The sequence below is a fragment of the Dermacentor andersoni genome, chromosome 8 (assembly GCF_023375885.2).
Source record: "Dermacentor andersoni chromosome 8, qqDerAnde1_hic_scaffold, whole genome shotgun sequence".
Lineage (NCBI taxonomy): Eukaryota > Metazoa > Arthropoda > Arachnida > Ixodida > Ixodidae > Dermacentor > Dermacentor andersoni.
In genome coordinates, this window is record NC_092821.1 from 82,234,434 (window position 1) to 82,249,379 (window position 14,946).

Sequence of the window (14,946 nt, forward strand, 5' to 3'; positions counted from 1 at the left end):
CTTTAACAAAAGTCGCAGCACCAGCTCAAGGAAAATTTTGACTCTAGGTTTTCATCATTCGTACTAAAAAGGAAATTTTACAGTTGAAAGTCGTGAATACACACATGAATGTTCTTGGCCTAAATAATGCCTGCTTTTCTTTTTACAAGCCATATTTCTTTTAGTAGTTCTTAATCACTTCTCTTGTTACTGTGCTACCCTGGGCATTCATTGTAGAATTCAGCACTTGCGTCATGTATGACCTGAAGACGTTTTCAATGCTTCAGTTTAATCCTGTTTGCGCAGTGCACTGAAACTAGTTCATACCGAAGGCACGCTATGTGACACTTTGTGTGACAATTTGTATTGACCACGACACTAATGGTAAAGAGCAAAAGCCACATTCTCTGCCTTGCTGCTGTGAACACGAGAAATTTCTGGAAGGTGTCATAAACGTTTAAGAATAATGTGAGGCGATAACACCGTATAGACTCGCCTAAGAGTCACACTATTTTTTCACAATTTAGAGGAGGTGCTGCCCTTGCATGTGACCGAACCTATTGGTCAAAATGCTGTCCCAACATCTACTGGACACCCTGGATCCCGGAATGTACCACTGCACCAGAGGTCAATGCGCAGCTCTCGCCATCTAGTAGGGGCCCGCGCAAGTGTGGGGCGCGGGACATCAGGGCACTGAATGCGATAGCTTCTCTGATGAAAATCTTTTCTCCCAAATTGTGGGCTGTCAAGTTAGAGTGTCGCCCTTACACGGATGCAGCCCTTATGTGAGTCTGTACAGTAGCTGTGTTGACAGACGGTATTTAAAAAGGATTTTCTGATTTCTGCTCTTTTAGTCTTTGTTTTAGATTAGCGGTGTTTTCACCGATGTGCTGCTTACTGTGGCAACTCCATTAGTTGTACTTTGTGTTGTTAACAGAATTTGTGAGACCTTGTGGGCTTTTTGCTGTTGGATTGTTTTAAGTGGGGTGTTAAGCTTCATTGCTAAAGTTATGACTATTATATTCCTGTTTGCAGTGCATGAAAGTGACACTATGTTCTCGCATAGTGTCCAGTGTGTTGTGGAGCAGAGACTGTATTACAAAGCGTCATTGAATAATGAAGTGCTAATTTGTTTTGGTCAGTGTGTATAACTTTGAGTATGAGAGCGCAGTATCACTTCTTTTTTATCGTAGTCTTCATGTGTGACAGTGTTAACTCCTCTGTTAACATTGTGCCCGGAATCTACATTCACATATTTATGTGTAATCTGATGTTCAGTGGCAGTGTAGAAAGATGTAGGTTAACTTATGTGTAAACAAAAGAGTGCCAGTGATGATGAACCATTAATAAAGAAGGAGTGGCTTGCAGGCCATATTCAGAGTGCCACGAAAGTGGTCCATGTGCCAATGTGCTTTTCTTAGTTTTGTGCTAGACATATGCATGTGTAAAGTATTTCAAAATTGTTGGCATCTTTTTGAGATTAGTGGCGCTTAGTAATGAAATTGGTGTCATAGTTCGTATGAAACACAGCTGTTTCGTATTGTAAATAGTAGAGATTGTATGTATTCTTTGTTGTTGTGTGTCTTCATTTGCTGCCACAGGTTCAGCACAGAGAACAGAGGCAAGATAGAGCCAATGGCATACCAGGCATATGGCAATGGACCACGAAATTGTGTTGCCATGCGATTTGCTCAGTTAGTGCTGAAGCTTACTTTGGCGAAGGTGCTTTCGACTTATAAGCTTGTGCTGGATCCTGACAGGCACAAGGTAAGCCGTTCCATATTTGTGGCACGTAACCGGCTGCTCGGCTTATTGAAGCCTCTGTCATTTAGTAATTTCTTTGGGAAGGCTTTTTTGTCTTTATATCCAAGATTGGTCACTAATTCAGGCCTCACTGTATTTGCATATGTACAAAACTAATTCACTGCAGTCAAGCAAAAACAAAATTTTTAGGACTGATTTGTGAACCTAATTGGGTACGTTACCACAGAGGCTGCAAGCTCTTTTGAGTTTCTTGCCCCCAGTGTAGCCATTGCTCCATACGGAGGCATGCAAGGTTGTTACACACGTCAATGAAGCATAAAGTGAAGTTTAGCCGTAAGAGGCTCAGACATGTAGGATGCGTAAGAGTCTGGAACTATTTATACAATCAATTTGATGCGTCCAAGCATTGATGCAGGAGTGAGGGGAGCACATATGCTGGCGTATGCTGCCTAAAGAAATGCCAATCCAAGGCAATGGCAGATGTGCCTCGTCTGCGGCGACACAATTAAAAAAATTTAACTCTCTCTGCAATGGAATGATCGCCATTTATTAACAAGCAGCACGTTTTGCCTTGTTTTTTTTCATTGTGGTGACAGAAGGCGCCACCATTCCATTGAAATGACATTGTGTGCTGCCTGAGTGTGACCATAGGCCTCTTCATCTCTTAATATCAAGAACAAATCTTAAGACCACCAAAAATAATGTGCGAACTTTGCTGCTGAGGTAAGATAAAGCGTAGCAAAAGTCTACAACACCATTCACTTAAAAAAAAAAGGCAAAAACACATTAGAAATTGCTAACAGTTTGACCTGAAGCAGGCAGGCTTAGGCAGGCCAGGCTTCATCATGTCAGACGAGCATTAAATTTTTTTTTTGTGTCCATGCAATGAAAGTGCACGAGATCTTGCCAAAAACCGCTTCTGCGGTAAAAATTTAGACTCCTTCCTAAGTCTCTTCGTGTGCCATTCCAGGAATGCTCTGTTGGTGTAGCCGTCCCTTTTTCAATAGACTGTGTTTCATCTGCCTTCCTAAAAAAGCTCTCTTCTATACATTTTACTCTGCTTTGCACAATTGCATGGCCATAGAAATTATTTTCTGGTGCTATCTGAAGCCATAAGAAGGTTACATGATTGTGGTTATTGTGGATCTCAGGGGGACCTGAAGATAGGTTCATCATTCACGTTGGCTTATCCATTGGAGGGCGTGTGGCTGAAGCTGCAAGAAGTGCATGAAACATAATCAAGGACCGGCCTGTTTGTAAGTAGGTTTTTGTGTTGTGTTACTGGTCCTTCAGCAGGAAACTAAAATTGTGTGCACAAGTAAAGATAGGATTGTAAAGTGGCTGTCATACAAAAATAAATTTGAGTGCTTTCTTGTGTCGAAACATTGTATACTATGAAGCCGGAATTTTTGCAAAATGTTTTACCTGGTGGCACATGGCCTCAGTGCTGGTAAAGTACACCACTGCTTGTGATGATGTTTGTTTACCAGGACTAGTAAAGGCCTCATGAATGCAACGCCAGCAATGCCATGCAATGTTTTCATGTATTGCATCAAGTGACTTGACAACATCCATACTGTGACATATATTTTTAAATACTCCAATGTATTGAATGTATTTTCCGCAGCTGTTTTTTTTTTTACTTTCAGCTTCTCAGACCTGGAAACCTGAAACTTTTTACCTGTTGTCTTTCAGCTACATGTAAACAGAGTGCCAACAGAGAGATGCGTGATTGCACAAACAGTGTTCATATGGATGACAATGGCAGAAAGTTATAAGTGCTGCTCACCAAAGGATTCAAGTACAATAAATTTTGCAGAATCTAAGTCATACTTTCGGTGTCCTATTTTCTTTGTGTAGTGAGAGTCATAAATAGTAATGAAAGTAGCAACATCCCCTAAATGTCGGCCATTTTGTGACAGTAGTTTTTAACAACACTTACTGTGCAGCTGGGAAAGTGTGTGAAAGTGTGAAATGTTAGACAAATCAGCAGCTCCAGAAACGTCAGAAAATTCTTTGTAGCCCTTGCTCAGAAAAAAATTGCATGTCAGCATTTGAAATGGTGTCTTGCTGAAAACTAGTCGCTCAATTCATTATTAGAAAAGGGAAAATTTACTACATATTCATGGTGATACACTTCTGAAAGGTCCAAATTTGCCGTAGTTGCAACCCTGCTGCATCAGTGTCTCCACATTAGCAGTGTTGGTGCACATCTGTTTAGCATTACAATCCTTCACTGCTCGTTTGTGGGTGCAGTCTGCCATCTGGTTTAATAAAAGAGCTTCACTGGGTGCAGCCCTGCCTGGAAATTGGCCATTTTATATGGCTCATGTGTCGTATGTTCGTGTTTGTTCCCAGGTACATTCTCACAATATTGATTCATTCCAAAGTAACTTCTTGGGCAAGTGATGCCTAGGCTTGTTGTGCATGTTTATTCTCTAGGACTAACAAAAGGGCGGGGGGGAAGATCAGATATGAAACAGCTAGGAAGGAACAGGAGGGATGCGGAGAAGGCGTTCCGGAGTCCTGATGGCACTGGCTCGTTGGCCAACATGAGGCGAATCTTGCATAAATGCACGATCCCTAGAATACGTGACTAGTAGTCTGGTGCAATTGGACACCTATCCTGCACAGCTATCTCTGCGTGTTAGCCTTGCTGAGCGGTGTGCATGTTGTTTGTGCTATACATTTTGCTCTCTGTGCTTTCTATGTTTGCATCTTACAGCTGGTGTAGAAGAATGGTGCAAGGAAGTTATGTAGACCCATAGGGAACTGAAGTAGCCTAAGAATAATATTTGCATTTAAATTTTAAGATTCAAAATGCAGTGTCATACCAAACTGCAGAGGTTGTCAATGGTCATACACATGTTTTTTTTCCCACAAAGCCTAATTGTTCGTGTGTACAGTCATGCAAATGGTGTAGCATTCGAACAAGCGAATTTGTCCATCTTGGTGTCCCTCTCCAAAGCCTTTCCAGGGATGGTCCCGTGAAGCGTGTCAGCGACACCAAGCAAAAGAGACAGTGGCTACTCCCTTTTGCACCCAAGTAACCCGGCCGTTAGGTGGCGTTAGCACTGCAACGCTCGGGCCATCTGTCGTACTATTCTGTAACTACACCTGACTGCCGGCAGCACTTGGCTGCGTGGCCAAGCCAGATTACAGGAGGTGCAACAGCCATGCAAGAAAAACGGGACGCATGAGTGTCGAGCGTCCCGACAGCATTTAATGCGCACAAGCATAGTGGAGCTCTTTTATTGATAATGGAATTGGTGGTTTACTGATGCATGCGTTGCCAAATGTTGCTGTTTCTAGCTTCCACAACCAAGCTTGTCAGTCACACTTGCTTCTGCTCCTAACTGTTTCTTCTAATCTGGGTTGGCAGTTGCATCTCTGGCAGTGTTGTGACGCTCCTGGTTTCTGCCAGGGCAGGCGCGGTTCCTGTTGCGCCGCGGTAGTTGTCTCATGTGGTGCATTGCGTCATGTCGCATCCGCCTAAAACACTATTGGGGGAGCTCAAACGTAATGCCATACCTTTATATAGCTTTCACTGCTGCGCGTTCGGGCGAAACTGCCTCTTTTAATGATGAAGCTCTTCTTTACGAACATTGCTGGGTTTCGTGGCCGTAGGCTCTACGTCCTGGCTGTTTCCCTGCCAAATAGGCCAAACAAACACCGCGAAGCACGCGTCGCTGGGTTCCTTGCAGTGCCACTGGACGGTGTTCACCTCCATGCCACTGGTCACTGGCCCCCTTGAAGCCCTTGGGTTCAGCGAGAGCGGAGGGAAATAAACATGTCCGCAATAGAGATTAAAACAGGCGATTGGAAGATTGGTGGAAGACAAGTAGGGAAATGACAAAAAAAGAACAGAGGCGTCCAAAAACGAAGTTCGAATCACAACAGTGGTTCAGAAAGTTTAGTTATGGGAAATTATTGTGGGTTTTTTTTTCTTTTCTAACATAGGTAGGACATTAGGCAATATATTAAGAGCTTGGTGGCGCAACTCACTGCCCCGTTCCAAAGGGGAGGCTCATAGCATCCATGCATCCATCCATCTGCGCTGGTGCTGGCACTGCGGGAGAAAGAAAAAACAAACAAAGCTCGCATTCGCAGCTGTGTGGTAATGAAAAAGTAAACGCTTCTTGCAGATAGAATGGATTTGAGTTGTGTCACGTACCTACATACTATGCGCATGCTGCCTCTGAAACCATGATACGTTCAAGGCGTCTGTCGTACCTCCGCTAGTAGTCGGCAACTCCGCTTAAAGGGAAACTGAAGAGTCTGTCGAATTCAATAAGACGCTCATATACAGATGCGGGAACCTTATAAACCATGCAGGTGAAATTGGTGGGGGGGGGGGGGGGGGGGGGGATCTTTCACTTAGGAGCGACGTAATCGTTGGTTAAAATTGCGCTGTCGCTGACGATGCGAGCGGAGACCGCAAACCGCGGCGCAGTGAGGTCAGCAATGATGTTCCGTTCCTTCGCAGTCTCCGCGACCGTGCCTGACCGTGCTTGTTTGTGCGTGCGTGCCGTCATAATCGGCTTCGCTCGACCCTGCATTCCTTTGTTTGTGTGTATGTAGAGTGGTAGTTGCCGTGCGCAGCATTAATTGAAGTGGTGGGCCAATCATGGCGGCGTTCTGTGCAGCCTATGGTTGCACGAACACCAGCGGCCGCGACTATGTTCCGATGTTCAATTACTTCCCGCAAGACAAGAAGCTTTCATCTAAGTGGTAGGCTGCTGTGGACTGAAAGAATTTCAAGTGCTCAAGAGCACAGTTCTGTGCTCTAACCACTTTCGTGACGACGATTGCTACCAGTTTATTAATAGTGCGTGAAGGAGTGAGAGTATGACTTGCCGCTAGCCGGCTTTCTAAACGCAGCGCGAAAAGGTTGAGGCAACGAACACATACAGACGGGACGGGTGCGGGCTGACGGATGGTAACTGGTCTTCGAAGACCTTATGAATGCACGAACTCGTTCCAACCTGGATTTTGATTTACTGCTAGCTCCTTCGTGTTAGCACGCTGAACGGAAGGTGCATGTTTATCACCCACCCTTGACGCAGGTTTTGTCGCAAACCGCCGTTAATTTTCTATTGGCACATGTGTTGTGAAACAGCCTACATGCAGCTACCTTAACCCAGTGCAAGTGTAAAATGTGCATGTCTTTGAAAGCCAGCGCAGGCCAGGACGCTGCGCTCCCCCTTCTCTCGCGCACTGAGAGAAGCCGGCCGTCTCACGTAGCCGACGCTACGAGTAGCGTGCGGATGGCGCGCTGACGAAGGTCACTACACGTGCTGCATGAGCCGGAAAACGTTTCCCGCATGTAAACTGTCTGTGTAGATTGCTGACCGCTTTGGGGCAGCGCACAAATGCCGACAATCGCATCCCTGCTTACGTTCTACGAGGAGGCATGTAGGAACATAACAGTAGAGTTGTTTGCCCGGAAACGAACTCACTGGATTGCTGAATGCAGCTTTGCAAAAAACATACTCACCAAAGAAAATTTCTGACACGAGGAGATGCTAACACTTCGCTTCCGTTCCCGTCGAAACCACTGCTTGCTACCAGAATCTTTTTCTTCTTCGAGAGGCCGGCTCTTTGCAATTGGCTTGTACATGTAGGGAGCAACGCCGAACTCCTCGGAGAAATGCAAGCTCTTGAAATTTACCATTACCGTCTCAGCAGAACAACAGCGCCAAACCACCTTGCATCGTGCTTTATGTGTAGCGGCAGCGGTCGGTCCGGACAAACACCATTGTTGACGTCACGAGGCGCCCGACCAATCACAGGCGCAAACGTGGCGGGCGAGCTGCCCCGAGTCTGCTGCTGCACTTTTCGTACAAATAAAATCTGTTTGCGCTTTCTTTCGCTCAATTTCGATGCGATATCCGAATTCGGAGGGTTGAAAACCATTACGTACAGCTCTCCAATTATTTTTTCTGAAGAACCCTTCAGCTTCCCTTTAAGAAAAGGCTCAGTATAATTGCTGTGCGCCCGTGCCTGTGAGTATGTAGTGTACAAGCGTGGACTTGTGTTTTGACTCTTTATCCACTCACACAAAACTTCGCTGTATATATTTTCCAACTCGTTGGATCTACTTCATTTTACACAGTGAGCTGTTATGGGTTCACTCTAATAGCTGCTTCGATTGGTGATGGTGTCTGCCTCCATCGGTGTCCGTAGCAGCTATTGCTGGGAAGGAGAAAAAAAAAATACCCAGTTCCCGCTGTAATTGAATCCAGGTCTGCTGCGTGGGAGTCAGCTACTGTACCACTGACCCACGCCAGTGCTTTTCTTTCATGGTATTTATTACAGTAGTGTGCAACCCGACAAAACATTCACCAGTTGTGCATATTCATAGAATGAAAGGCACTATGACAGTCACAGATAGAAACGGCAGTGATCATACTTTGGGTGGAAACGTTGGTTCCACTTTAGAAGGGTGGTAAGGATAGGCACCTCACCAAAATGGGGCACCAGTTTGGTTGAACACCAAGTCCATCATAAACATGTTTTAGGTGAACAGTCACTATGTTCAATTGTCGCCGGAACATCACAAAGACGACAGTTAACAGAAGGGACAAAGATACCCATTTTCTGTAGCCATGTTTTTTTACCAGTATGGTTTCACTATAAAGTTGATAAAATAATGTTTTGCAGCAAGGGGATATATGCATTTTACGAACTCATTTTAATACATCATGGCTTGGCCATTTACTGTGTAGTGATTGGTGAAATGGAGGCGGAAAAAGCGTGGACGGTAGATCTTTGTGTAACGTTTTGCGGGACACGGATGCTAATCAAGTCCAGTGGCTTAAAGCAAGTGGCTATCCTGCACAACTGCTGTCATCCTTGGCGGAAGTTTTATTCCAAGAGGCTGGTTCCCCAAGAAACAGCGCAAAGCGGGTGATGACTTAACCAAGACTGTCGCGATCCCATATATACAGCGAGTGTCCCATCGCATCAAGAAAGCCGCTGGCCAAGCCGGTGTAAAGGTCGTGTTTACTGCGCCTAACAAGTTGGGAAGGATGTGCAAAAAAAGTCAACGAAAGCCGGAGAACACCTGGACTGTGCAATAAGCAACATGTCGCGAAGCCTGTAGATTGCAGTACCAATGTAGTACATAGGGCAAACAAGACGTTGTATTAATGAATGTTTGCATGAGCATGCGCACTGTGTCAAGATTAAGACTGGCAGTAATCTGGCTGTTCATTGTGCCAAGTGTGGCTGTTCACCACTTCTTGACGACACACGTGTTGAAAAGGTATAGCAATCGGATGGCCAGAGAAATCTTTGACGCCTTTTCAATGTGTCAGTTAGGAGCCACCTGTGTTAGTTCTTATTGGAATGCATCATGTAACCGCGCAAACAACAAAGGACAAAGAAGGAAATACACAGGACAAGCGCGGATTTCCTTTTTTGTCCTTTGTTGTTTGCGCGGTTACATGATGCATTCCAATATCGACCACCAACTAGCCCGCCTATCCCAGTTAAATGTGTTAGTTCCCCTTCCATAGTACTTTGTGAGAAATAACATAAGATCCTTAGAAGTTAATCAGTTTGGCCTGTGTCCACCATGTTATGGTTAGCTTAAAATTTTTAATGTTATTGACGCATGCGCAGCAGGAGTTGACCAACGATGATTCGCCTTCCCCTTCTTCTTTCACTCTCTTTATGCCCGTTGCAAATTGTATATATTTGCGCAGGCTCCACTCCAATAAAGGTGTTGGCAGTTAGCGCTCGTCCTGTGTCTGCCCTTGTCCGTGTTTTTTGGCGCTGCTTTAAATATGAATAATCTATTAGCATGCTGGCACAGCCAGGCGCCCGCGATCACGCGTTTGGAAACGCGTATCTTGTCTCGCCGTTGTTTCGCGCTGACGAGTGGCAGCACGAAGGCCGTGTAACCAGAAAATGCTGGCTCTACCGTAATCGAGAGTTCATGTAAGCATGAAATGGCTACCGCCAAAGCAGATTCGTTGGAGATGATACTAGCCACAAGCTTAAAACGGGTGTAGTGCATGTTCGTAACGGCACACCCCACTACACCACACCGCCCCACGCCATACTGTGCATTGGTCCATATGGACGCACTAGTTTCCTGTCACAGACAGAACCTCATTGCAAGTCTTCTCTCGGTCAAACATCCATCCGCAGTGCGCCGGATGGTACCGGCTAGGGCGCGTCGCGGACTTCGCGGACTGCTGGCGTTGAAAAGAGCACTGGCAGCTCGATCTCAGTGCCAAAAGATGACACTCAAGTATATAGTGCCCTATATATGCCTTTTGAACATCGTTAATGTAAATGACAAAACTCCAGCGTACTAGAAGTTACAGCTTGAGTGATATTGTGAACAAACATTTTGAAGAACTCGGAAGCAATATTTTTTTAACTTGTTTGGCAAGTAACTGGTGCATGGAACGCGGTCTTGAATGGTAGCCCAAATAATCTCGTTTTGTTCTCGGAACTTGCCCGGATGTTCTCGTTTGAGTGCCCGGTAACGGATCTGGCTTTTGGCTTAAAATCACTTTAAGGTCGCTAACAACGGGAGCTAAAAGCATCTCACGCTTAAAAATCCAAAAAGGCCTATACAGTTGCATGGTGAACTGTCACGACAGTGACAACAAAGTCGCAGTTTCGTCCGAAAGGTGAATCATTGATTGCGATAGCAAATTACTGGACAGCTATACGAAGTAAGGATAGTAGTTTTGTCGACCGTATAAACACGTAAACGTAGGTATACTAACTGAATTAACAAGCATGGTGTCACGCGCGCACAAGCAAGCATGAAGACATCACACTCGATGACCGCGAAAACTCGTCAAAATGTTGGAGTGGGGAATCGCGGCAGCAGCAGCGAGCGAATTGACCTTCACGCTGCGTCTCGGCATCAACGCGAATTAAGCCGCAAAAGCACAGCGCGCAGCGGACTCTGTCCCCGTCGCAGATGGCTTTCGAGATATAGTGGCCCGCGTGGGCGCTCGCCGCCTCCCGGGCCGCCCTGAGTAGAACCACGCCCCCCTACTTACCCTCCTCTCGGATCCTTGCACGTGACGGAAGACGGCGCGTTTCCTCCCCGCTTTCCTTGTTTGCGTGCGCGACATTTAGCCGCGATCGCAGGCTCACCCTCGCACGCTTTCACTCGCACATACATCACATGGCGCGCGGCGACGATTTTGATCGCCCTTGTACTTTACACGGAACCTCGCGGCGACCGCAGAAAGGCACCTGCAGTGTCCATGTAATTGTTATCGCAATAGAACACCCGGGCTCTGCAGCCGCCTGTCAACTTCTACAGATTCCCGGGTAGATGGTATGATAAGGAAAGCAGCTGGGCATGATGTGTAGATCATATAGTTTATATTTTGTGGTTCGAATGCGGGCGTCAACACAGGGTAGCTTGCCTACGCCGCCGGAGCACCTGAAACGTGGTGGCTGCCCTGCGCTGTACCGGGGCGTCGCACTCAGCGGACCCACGGCGTCGTCCGTCTCTATCGCCTAGAGTTGCTTATTGGTAAGATGGAGGTCGGAGGCAGAAAACAAACAAACTAGGAGCGGGTTTATTTTCACATTGATAAATGACTCCATGCTTATGGGAGCACGCTATATATGGACGTTCTACATGATGGAATCCAAGCACACATATCGGAGTACTTCACATGTCTAAGCATACAGCATCCAAGATGTTCGATTTTAAGCCGTCGCTTTCGCTAGGGCAATAGATGAGTCAATTCGATGAACTTATCCCAGATAATCGGAAAAGGTCTAACTGGTTGCAGCACTTCGCCCATGTTGTCGCTCTGCCACGCCGGACTCCGAACCTGATGTGCCTTCGCTCCCGCATAGACGCCATCACGAAGCAATCGAGATCGAAGCAGCAGTCGACGCCGTTTTCACGGTCCGACGTTGGCTCCTTGCAGCGATTAGCTGTCTCTCCGCGACGGTCAGCTTGGGCTGCTTGCAACGACTGCGGTTCCACACGAACATCACTAGATGTGACAGCCGCTCTACAAACGCGTATAGGGTTTTGCAGACGAGCTCCGCAATGACAGCGACGTCAAGTTGCTTGAATGGAGTCTCTTGACCGCTTCGCAAAGCTGACGCACTTTCCCGATGGAATGCTGAGGTTGTCAGCAGTTCCATGCGCGGTATCTTAGCGGAAGTAAACCGAAAACAAAACAAAAAAAACATTATTTATGCTCGAACCGGAGCTTTACGATTATTTTCACTCTGGAGCGAAACCAAAAGGAAAAAAATTCAGAGCCCTTCAACTATGTTCAGATGGAAGACCAGCGGAGCTGTATGGTTCAATACCTATATGAAGTTCTATATATGATGACTCAGAAGGGTTTGGGTGCGAGCTAGTTGGTACGGATCATTCATATTTAAAACAGCGCCAAAAAACACGGGAAAGTGAGGACACAGGACGAATGCTGACTGCCAACAACACCTTTATTGGAGCCTGCGCAAATATATACAATTTGCAACAGGCATAAAGAGAGTGAAAGAAGGGGAGGGGAAGGCGAGTCATCGTCTTCTTAAGAACTTAAGTTCCTTAGAAGTTAAGCAGTTTGGCCTGTGTCCACCATGTTATGGTTTCATTTACATTGTTTAATGTTATTGACGCATGCGCAGCAGTAGTTGACCGACGATGACTCGCCTTCCCCTCCCCTTCTTTCACTCTCTTTATGCCTGTTGCAAACACCTCCAATAAAGGTGTTGGAAGTCAGCGTTCGTCCTGTGTCCTCCCTTGTCCGTGTTTTTTGGCGCTGTTTTAAATATGAAAGTTCTATATGGTGGTTGCGCTATATTGGTTTAATAAAGGCGCAAAAATAACTTTATTGTTTGCCTCGTTTTTTTATCTTGTTTTATTTTTATTTCTATCTTCCTTTTCTTTTGTTATTTCATTTTTATTTCTTTACTTGTGGTTTTTTTTTTTCATTCTACACAGCTCTTGTCCCCGAACACATTTTTCATGGGAACCTAGCCATGTACACCTTCGCTGTAAAAATAACGGTTTTCGGTTCAGGTTGGCCACCTTTTCTGGAGCTTTTCATTCTTGCATTACTCGTACTTGTGTCTCAACTTTGCTACCTCATTTGTAAGTGCACACTATCTTCCCGCGATTTTAAAAGTAGTAGCACCATTAGTACGGGTTTCAGCGCATTGCATCAGGACGCAGACTATGTGCCCAGTGACAACAATGACGTCCTATGTGCATCCACTCCTACGACATGGATATTGTATAGGCATGTGGACGTCTCTGACATGACCATTTGGCAGCTCTTTCTATGCTCTGCGGACAACCCTTGCATGTCCTCGAGGTACATCGCGGGGACATGCTGCGTAGATTTTGCGGACATATGTTAGGGCCTTTCGCACAGTGCTTGCATTATTTATATTGTACGGTCGCAGCGTGCACACGCTGTGTTACAGATGGGCAGAGCGCCCACGCATCAAAAATAGATGCATTGTGTGCACACGTTAAGTGCGCACGCACGTATGCATAAGTGCAGCTTATTCCTCCTTCTATAGGTCTTTTGCCAAGCGCAAGCGGCTTATTGAAATACTTAAAGCGTTTAGAGTAAATTGCGTTCGCAAACTCGTAAAGTGCGACGCACACACGAGCTTCGGACATGATAGCTTCGGACTGTAGCTCCAACATATGCGATAACATTCTGTGAGGAAGAAACTCACAGACAGCATCAAATGCAGGATGAAAATTTGGAGGAGGCTTAAGCTTCGCCTTTAAGAGTGGAACGTGATAGCATTTACAGATTCCTGACTGCTTCTCACGCTTCCCGGTAACTGCAGCTTATGTAACTGTAATGTTTACTGGGAAACGCTGGTGGCGAACCCTATGCACGTAGTCGAGCCTTCTGGTTTTATCGCATATTCAAATTACAATCCGACGCTATCATGTCTGTAGGTTGTGTGTAAGTCCCACTTTACGATTTTTCCACGTATTTTAGCTTGATATGTTCAGTTAGTTCAATAAATTCCTAGCGCCACATGGAGGGCCTGGGTATGTGTAGTTCGAAATTCTTTTTGCCGAAATGACGTTCGACGGGGGACGCCTATGCCGGCTTTTCTGCGACACGGGGTCCTTAACGCTGTCGCGATAATATTCACGCGTATGCTAGAAAATGTAACAACGACTTGGAACCTATATACCGCGTAGCTTTGTGTTGATGCATAGAGAGAGTCGAAACACGAGTAGACGCACGTAATCGCACGCACGCAAGCGCGGGGGCGGACGCATTCTACCGAGCCCTTTGTTAGACGAAGTTTCTGACTACTAACGCATGATGGTTTCAGAAGCACAACGCATACGAAGCTACCGGTACTACGCGCACTCTGCAAACATCGCAGATCGCCTTAATTATGAGGACCGCGCGGACGCGCACTTTGACCACGTCGCAAATCGCCTTCAAGATACGGCGCCTGCACGACTGCGCCGTAAGCAGCAGCCGCCTGAGAGGAACGCCCTGCCTCCCTCCCTCGCCTCACTCTCGTGCCTCGCGCGCGACAGAAGAGGGCGCGCTTCCGCCCCGCCTTCCTCGCTCGCGCACGCTAGATTGAGCCGCATTCGCCGGCTCACCCTCGCACGCTCTCACTTGCACATAAGCATGCGGCACGCGGCGAGGATTTTATCACCTTTGGACTTTATATGGAACCTCACGGCGACGGCAACAGTAGAAATGCCTCTTGAGTGTCTATATAATTGCTATCGCAATAAAACTCGTCTTAACGGGCCCTGAAACACTTTTCTAACTCGTCAGAGAATTACCAGAGAATTACCGTCAACTTGAAATTTAGATGCGGACCAACTGAAACTTTGGGGTGGTATAACTTAAATTTGGTGGTAGGTCAACTTGAAATTTAAAATGGGCCAACTTGAAATGTGGGGTTAGCCAACTTATAATTTGTGGGTGGGTCAACTTAAATTTGAGGGTTGGGCCTACTTAAGTGAGCGTGTTGAGACGCTTGGCGCGCGTTTTCATTGGGCCTTACCGAGGCGCAGTCGGAACGCATGCGAGAGCTTGCGTGGACAAGGCACGCGCGCATAACACAGGCTTGCGAGAGCCACAGCGAGGGTGACATCGCATCGCGGCGATGCACTCTCATGAAAACGCCTCACGCGTTACCGCGGCAGCCGGCGTTTCCTTTCAAGTGCTCTGCTCGGCCGAGTCGCGCTCGTGC

General features: G+C 46.4%; 1 protein-coding gene across 8 annotated transcripts in view; it reads left to right on the top strand.

The window, feature by feature from the left end:
- Positions 1-3,575, top strand: part of LOC126538715 (cytochrome P450 3A11-like) — a 162,082-nt gene extending 158,507 nt beyond the window's left edge. For 7 of the 8 annotated variants that reach the window (XM_055074914.2, XM_055074910.1, XM_055074911.1 and 4 more), the window contains 3 exons: positions 1,581-1,746; positions 2,895-2,999; positions 3,393-3,575. In XM_055074914.2, coding sequence (XP_054930889.1) covers positions 1,581-1,746; positions 2,895-2,981 — 253 coding nt within the window. In that variant the 3' untranslated portion in view covers positions 2,982-2,999; positions 3,393-3,575. The remainder of the gene's footprint in view (positions 1-1,580; positions 1,747-2,894; positions 3,000-3,392) is intronic. The other variant, XM_055074909.2, reaches the window with a different exon arrangement.
- The last annotated feature ends 11,371 nt before the right edge of the window (positions 3,576-14,946 follow it).